At 60.6% G+C, this 7355-nt stretch overlaps 1 protein-coding gene across 3 annotated transcripts; it reads right to left on the minus strand.

Annotated features, from left to right (window-relative positions):
* Positions 1-2051: 2051 nt before the first annotated feature.
* LOC102938209 (mitochondrial ubiquitin ligase activator of nfkb 1-A) lies at positions 2052-6794 on the minus strand. Of its 3 annotated transcripts, XM_037909169.2 has the most exons (5): positions 6548-6791; positions 6290-6429; positions 5163-5250; positions 4593-4713; positions 2052-4208 (listed from the first exon to the last, which is right to left on the minus strand). In XM_037909169.2, exons 2-5 carry the CDS (start codon positions 6404-6406, stop codon positions 3482-3484), a joined length of 1053 nt encoding a protein of 350 aa, XP_037765097.1. In that variant the 5' UTR covers positions 6407-6429; positions 6548-6791; the 3' UTR covers positions 2052-3481. The 3 variants fall into 3 exon arrangements, with proteins under 3 accessions (XP_037765097.1, XP_043378572.1, XP_037765098.1); XM_043522637.1 differs by having other exon boundaries at positions 6290-6794; XM_037909170.2 differs by lacking the exons at positions 6290-6429; positions 6548-6791 and adding an exon at positions 5545-5877.
* Positions 6795-7355: the final 561 nt, after the last annotated feature.

Below are 7355 nucleotides of genomic sequence, written 5' to 3' on the forward strand. Positions count from 1 at the left end.
CACCCCTGCTCTCCTTTGCTATAGCAACTCTCAGCAGGCAGGGCCTTAGGCTGGGGGATCACTGGGGTTCCCCTGCTCTAGGGGCCCACAACAGGACGGGACCCGACTGCTCACAACGAAGGATCAGTCGAGTGGCCGGCGCCTTTAGAGAGGGGCTCACGGCCGCAGCCCTGTTCTAGGTGAACAGTTCTTGCTCTGCGTGGCTCGCCCTACGCTCGGGGGGGGGGCCCCATCCTCAGATTCCCTGTTTGTTTTTTTTTTTCCTCTGCCTCTGCAGTGGCTGAAGACCACGTCCCTACGAATCCAACCCTAGGCCCACTGCACCGCGCCTCCCGCCATCCCTCTGCAAACGCTGTCCCCGCACACCCCCTGCTGGAGGCAGCCAGGGGTGCTTCGGCAATCAAGACTGCCACGAGCGCATTGCAGTGCCAAAGCGCAGAGCAAAAACCTGCGTTCGTTCCTGCAGGCCCTCAGCACGATCCCACGCACGGGGCGGGAGAAGGCGTGGAAGTGTCCAGGCTGGGTTTAGCAGCTGAGATCTATGTTCGCGGCACCAGCCGCTACCCATCACTGAGTCCCAGCACAGGCCAGCGTTTGGGCCAGGTCCATTTTCCAATCGCTCCTCCACCGACAGGACAGGGTGGGAGTCCACTCTATGCCTGCCCCCACACGGAGCCTGGAACGTGGGGTTTGTGGCCGCAGGAGCCACCCTCTCCCTCTGTACTGCTCCAGGGAGGCAGCTACATTCCAGCCTCAGGTGCCCAGAGGATGTTTGCAGTTGCAGGCGGGGTGGGGTTTTGAGACTCACCGCTGGGAGGAGGTGACTGAGTAGGCGGCTAGTAACAAGCAGGGCCCAGCAGCATTGTCACAGACCCTGGCCTTTTGCATGTGACTCATCCCTCCACCTGCACAGCCACAGAGTGGGGAGCCCTTGGGACCCCCCAGCCCCTGGGGGACAGATAACCCAGGGGAAGGGGAGCTTATGTAGAGGGAGGGGGCCTAGGAAAATAATCACTATGCAAAGGGGGGGTTGGGGAAGGAGTGCAATGGAACAGCAACAAGCTTCCCCAGCAGCACCATCCCCAGTGACCACCTGCTCTCTGCTAAGGGCAAGTCGACACCAGTAATCCCAGGCTCTGACTTGTGTTTTAGCCCAACACCCCTCTTCTCCCTCCCCCGCTCAAAAAAAACTAACCCTGACTCAGGGTTGGTGGGGCTTCGAGTCCAGGCATTTACACAGCTGGGGAGCAGGGGGGGGTTAGAGCCCAGGGCCCTGGTTGAATTTAGGCTGGAATCTGCCCGCTTTGCAGTGAGAATGAAGGCAAAAGTACTCATATTGATGTCCCCCAGTGCCTTCCCACAAACACCCCCTAAGGGCAGCCAAGGTCTCCTGCTGTTTGCTGGAACAGAGTCCTGGAGCAGCTCAACACAAAGACCCGTGGCTCTGCCCCCAGCCACACACAGGTGAGTGCAGAAAAACTGAGGCCACAGTACCATGGGGAAGGGCTTTGGGGTGGGGATGCTCACAGCTGGGCTAGGCTAACCCAGGCACTAAGCACTCAGGGTAACTGTGCAGTAAAGACATGCCCTAAGTTTCCACACCTTTGAGAGGAGCTGTTTTCCCAGCATGCCTTTCTGAGACTGGCCCTTTAAATATGGGCGAGCTAAACTACTGCACTCCTAAAGTAGCCATTTTGTAACAGACTACATCTCCCTCCCTCCCTGCTGGTAAGTACTTGTGGGGATCTTCCCTCCCGCTGGGGTTTCATCTGCATTCCTATGTTGCCTGGGGCTGTTGAATTGTTTTGTACCTGTGGGGCTGGAGCTTGAAAACCAGCTAGTAAGTGGGGCAGGGTGAGTACAAGGATCTGTAATGAGTCACTCACCTCCTGAGAGAGCAACCCTGTGAAAGTCCTGCTCTGTGGTAGAGCATTTCTCCCCTTGGGCCTGTCTAGGTGATCCATACAGCAGCTATGTCCCCCCGGACCCCTCTTCAAAGTTAGCCCATTCTTTTACTAATGTGTGGCTTAAAGAAAGACACAAACCCAGTCTCTGATCCTTCTCTTTATAAATAATGACCAACATTGATTCAGTGAGTCGTGTCCCCCCCGGCCCCTTGCAGCTATGGCATGTCCTGGGAGCTGGGCAGGAAGGCAGCACTCCAGCCAGGTAGCCCAGGGCTTGCAGGAGCTCTGCTGATTTCAGGCAGACTTCCACCAGCACTTTAATGGGGGGGGGGGGTGGCAAACATAACCCACCCCAATCCTTGGGTAGGCCTCCACTGTGGCTCCTTTCGTCCTCCAGCTTAAGCAGGGAAGCAGAGGGCTGTCCTCCTCCTGCGATCAGGAGCCACAGCTGCTGCAATCCACCCTCCCATGCTTCAGCTGTGGCACTGCCTCAAACTCCCACATGTGGGAGTAAAGGGGGTGCAACAGTTGGACGCTGAGGAGGGCACAGGGCCCCGGCTGCTGGCCTTCACTCACAGGGGAAGCCTCTGTAGTTCAACACCCTCATGTAGGAGACCATGAGGGAAAGACCCACATCCCCCCACCATGCACACCAGAGACTGCTGCTGCCTGTGTAACATGCTGCATGGGCCTACCCAGAGGAAATCGGGCAGAGGATGGACCAACCCTGACTGTTCAGTTGTGCAATGCATGTTGCCCCCTCAGCCAGACCCTCTCTGCCCTCAAACCCACAGCCCCAAACTACCTTGAGCCTCCCGTCTCTCCCACCCAGCTTCTGCTGGCCTCTCCCCAGCGCAGTAGCTGGACAGCAGTGGCAAAGACGTGCTAGAAAAATAAACTCTAGTGTAAAACGTGGCCCCTTCGCAAGAGCAAAACCGCTGTGTTCCAGCTGCATCCCGGGCCGCTGATGGAGCATTGCACCGCAGGCCTGCTGAGCTCCAGTCGGCCTCTTCCTGGGGTCAGCACTGAGAAGGCCGGGCCCAGGCAGGACTCGGAGGAAATCAGCGAGAGCACAAACGCCTCTCCAACTCAGCCATGCAGCTCCACGCAACAGGGTCCCCCTTCAAACTCCCACATGGCTGGGGCAGGGGTGGCTCTATTTCTCCTCCCCCTCACTGACACACACCTCTTGGCATATCAGCTCAATAGCTGCCCTGTGCCCATCAGACTCTCCTAGCAGGGCTGGGAACAGACACGCTATGAGGCTTGGGTGAGCGGGTGGAAACTCAGCAAGAGCTTCGTGCTGAGTGATGCTGATTCAGGCCACATGCTCCAATCACTGAAGAGAGGGATCATGAGCACACCCCCAAACCCAGCTTAGGAGGCGAAGCTTGCAGAACCCCCTCCCTCCCCCCAAACCCTACGGTTGTGAGCTCACACCCCAAGTAACCACACACTTGTGGCTTGCACACTGCCCCCCCAAGCTGCTGGGGTTTTATGGGCACAGTGGTGTTGCCTAGTGTCAGGAACTCCACTGCTCTTGCCCTGGTACCGTTTGAAGCCCCTTCTCCCCCTCAGGCCTGATAGAGGGGCACTACCCGGTCTATGGGGCTCCTGCAGATGGGGCAGGTGTGGCTAGGCAGGGCTTTGTAGCAGCGGAAGCAGCAACAGACATGGCCGCAGCATAGCAGGACGCACTCGCGGGGCCGTGTCAGGCAGATGATACAGGTGTCTTCCGACGCACCCTCCCCAGACTCCGTCACCGTGTCCCCGTTGCCCCACAGGGCCTCAAACTGCCGCCGCTGCTCCTCCTGCTCCTGCTTGTGCCGGCGCTGCTGATAGGCCCGGCAGAGGGCGTACAGGATCACCGCCATGCCTGTCAAGCCGCACAGCACTGCTGCCCCCTTCCAGAAGCTGCTCACTGACTCCATCTCTGCCAGCAGCGTCTGCCAGTCCCCCAGGTGCAGGAAGTAGTCGGACCCATCAGATGGGGGCTGCAGGTGGAGGGTCCCATCTGGGTGCAGGGCCAGCTCCCCGATGCCAGTCAGGCTTGCCCCCACTTGCAGCATCTCCTCTGTCTCCAGGAGGCCCTTGGGCTTCTCCCCGCTCAGATAGTGACTGATCAGGTCTTTGAAGCCGTGGGTTGGGTGCTGGAAGTGCTCATACACAGTCTCCAGGGGCAGCCGGACAGCCCGTAGGGGGCTCTCTACGCTCACCCGTGTCGCTGCCTCAGCACTGGGGGCTGCCAGGGCAAAGGGCACTGTGTACACCTGCTCCGAAACCACCCGCTCACTTTCATTCCTGCAACCAATCAAGAGCACAACAGCTGAGCCGGTGACTCTCCAACGGCCCTAGATCCCTGTCTGCCCTCACCCCCCCAGGCTAACCTTGCTCTCCTACCTTACCCCACTAGTGAGTGGCCCTGGGGCACAGTCTGTGGGGCACAGTCTGTGGGCCTCTGATGTAGCTGAGTCCCCAGCCCAGGTAGAATGAATCCAAACCAACCCAGGCCTGCAGAGGACACTGCCTCCACTGCAAGAAGGGAACCTCCCATAGGGCAGCTCTGCCAGGCACCGCAGATCTGCTGGCCCCCTGTGCTCCCCCACACTGCCTGCAGCTGGTGCCCTTCTCTTCCCAGCTGTTAGCCCATCCCTCCCTCCTGGGTCTGCCACAATGACCACTCACCAACTCCGGGCCAGGCTGTTCCAGATCAGTCGATGCTCCTTCAGAACTAGTTTCTGGATCACTCCCTGCAGCTCCTCATGGTGCTGGCTGGACAGAGCTGCTTTTGCTGGCAGGACAAGCCCTATGGAAAAGAGATGGATAATGGGGTGGGGGGGTGATCCCTGTGGGGCTCACGCTGGTTCATGGAGCATCTCCAGCTCCCAGAGCTGTCGAAAATTCCTGTGGGGTCCCTGGTGCTATAATCCAGCACAGCCTGTAGGAGACTAGGTTTGACTAGTGGGTTGGGAGAGCTATAGCTGCTTAACTAGGAGTCCCTCTCCCCCTCCAAAAATTCAGCTGATTCAGTAAGGGGGGGGTCTCCCCTCTGGGGCCCAAGCAGGACATCCCAGGAGGGGTTTCTGAATGGCCACCCACATGTTGCTCTGCAGACAAGCCCTATCAGTGACTGTAATTCCCCAGTTACTAGAATGGGGATTCCAAACCCACCAGGAGACGGCATGCTGCTGCTGTGAAAGTCGCTGAGAGATGGGCCCCGGTGCACCAAGCTGGATAAGCGTGCAGGGATCTTACCTTCTAAGGCAACATAATGCAGGCACTGGCCACTGGTGGCAGATAGCAGGTCAGGCAGACCATCATCTACCTGAAGCTTTGGGGCGTCCTGCAGAAGAAGAAACCAGACATGAGTGAGCCTTGGCCACTTTCAATCTCAGTGAGCTGCTACTCAGCTCCTGTTGGGGGGAAACACCCACTCCGCCCATGCCTGGTTGTGCCCCACCTCCAGAGACCAGTGGGTACCTCCCTCATCCCTGGAATGTCTTTGGCCCCCAGGCTTTGCACTGTGACATTGGTTCACTTGAACTACGTTACTCTGCAGGCTGTGGAAAGGTGGCACTAGAGGAGGCCCTGGGGTCAAGAGGATTAGGGCACGTTGCAGGGGAAAAGGGCCCCTTACTGGAGTCTCATCTTTCTGCGAAGCTGACTGCCACCATCCGATTCTAGCGCTTGCGTGGCTCTGCTGCATTTAGCCGCTGGCAGCGTCTCTGCCCGTACGATTCACGCAGGAGTGGGCACACCAGACCCACCCTGTGCAGCGGGCCCTGTGCCAGGCATAGCTGGTGAAGCATAGGGTGGCACAGACTCCTTTCCCAGATGTGCAGGTGGATAGTGAGGAATCCTGTGAGCAGAACTGCAGAGGGGTCTAGACTGAGAGGTTGGGGCAGACGTGACCTGCCAAATCCCACCATACGGTCTGTCCATCCTTCTCTTTTAACAGGGAGACCCGGCCCAGGGGGACTATCACACCCAGCAGGCCGCATGCACTTTGGAGACTACAGCTCCCAGCACGCAGTGGCCAGCCAGGCCAGCTCAACTCAAAACCAAGTTCTATAAAGATACAAGTGCGCCAGGCCAGGCCAGGGCCCCCGAGGGGTGCAGGAGACGGCGACGCAGCGCACCTGGCCGGATTCCAGGCACGGGGGTGCAAACAGGGCGGCCAGAGCCGGGGCTGCGCTGGACGGTGACCCCGGGGGCGGCGCGCTGCAGGCTGGGATCTGTGGGCCCCGTGGGGATCTGAGATCTGCGGGGCGGGCAGCAGGGTCCCCCCTTGCCCTGTCCGGGCACCTGGACAGCTGCTAAAGTGGGCAGCGATTGGGGGGCGCGCCGGGGGCAGGAGGGCAGGGCCGGGGAGCCCCAGGTACCTGGATCCGAGCCAGCGCTTTGGCCTTCTTCCGGTGCAGGTAATAGAAGAGGCCGGAGGCGGCCAGGCTGGAGGCCAGGCAGAGCAGCTCCCCGGAGGTGACGGGCAGGGCGTCCATGGTGCCGGGCAGCGGCGCCGCGACTGCAAGGAGAGCACACGGGGGGGGCTGCTCGTTAGCCCGGGGCGGGGGGCCCGGCTCCCACGTGGGGCTGGGCCCGGCGGGCGGGGGCGGACCGGGGCCCCTTGCTGGGAGACTCACCCGGGCCTGGGAGGAACCGCCCCGCTCCCGAGGCCCAAGAGGGCTCCAAGGGCCAAGAGTCCAGGACCGGCCGGGGAGCCACAGCCCCGCCGCGCTGCCCCCTGGGAGATGGAGTCCGGCCGCGCTCGGCTCCTGGGGGCCGCCGCGGCGCCGAGAGCCTGTGGAACTACAGTTCCCAGCGTGCACCGCACCGCGCCGCGCCCTAGGGGTGCTCGGAACTACGACTCCCGTCGAGCCTTGCGCCGGGCAGACCGCAAAGGGGCGTTGGGGGAGGGCGTGCGGCGCCGCTCCAGGGACTACGACTCCCGTGAGGCACTGCGGCGAACGCGCTGGCTACGGCCCTATGGCATCGGGAGGGGAGGCGCACGTGGGGCTGCTGCAGCCCCGTTCTCAATGCAGCGGCATGGGTGGGGCCCTAGGGGCCAGGGCTGGGCTCCAGGGGGCCGGGGCAGGGTCGGGGGAGGTTCAGACTTGCCCGCTTCTCACCGCCAAAGAACCGACGTGTGTTTGTAATTATCCCTAGGGCGACCAGATGTCCCGTTTGCATAGGGACAGCCCCGATTTTGGGGTCTCTTTCTTATGTAGGCTCCTATTCCCCCCCCCCGCACCCCCCCCCGTCCCGATTTTTCACATTTGCTGTCTGGTCACCCTAAGTGTCTCTGACATCCAGACTTCCCCCCTGCTGCACGCTGATCTCCCCTTGCACTCACGCTGGTGTGTTATTGTAGGGTCGCTCACGAGCTCTGAGCGCCCCAGACTGGTTTGTTGGGGTCAGTGTGCTGAGAAGTACGGGTGTTACGATTGTATG

This window comes from Chelonia mydas, chromosome 9 (genome assembly GCF_015237465.2).
Source record: "Chelonia mydas isolate rCheMyd1 chromosome 9, rCheMyd1.pri.v2, whole genome shotgun sequence".
Classification (NCBI taxonomy): domain Eukaryota; kingdom Metazoa; phylum Chordata; order Testudines; family Cheloniidae; genus Chelonia; species Chelonia mydas.

Coding starts and splice junctions, on each gene's coding strand:
- LOC102938209 (XM_043522637.1), bottom strand. CDS start 6,406: ATGGACGCCCTGCCCGTCACCTCCGGGGAGCTGCTCTGCCTGGCCTCC. Junction 4,714..5,162: donor GCATTATGTTGCCTTAGAAG/GTAAGATCCCTG, acceptor TCTTTTCCATAG/GGCTTGTCCTGCCAGCAAAA. Junction 4,209..4,592: donor AACAGCCTGGCCCGGAGTTG/GTGAGTGGTCAT, acceptor GATTGGTTGCAG/GAATGAAAGTGAGCGGGTGG.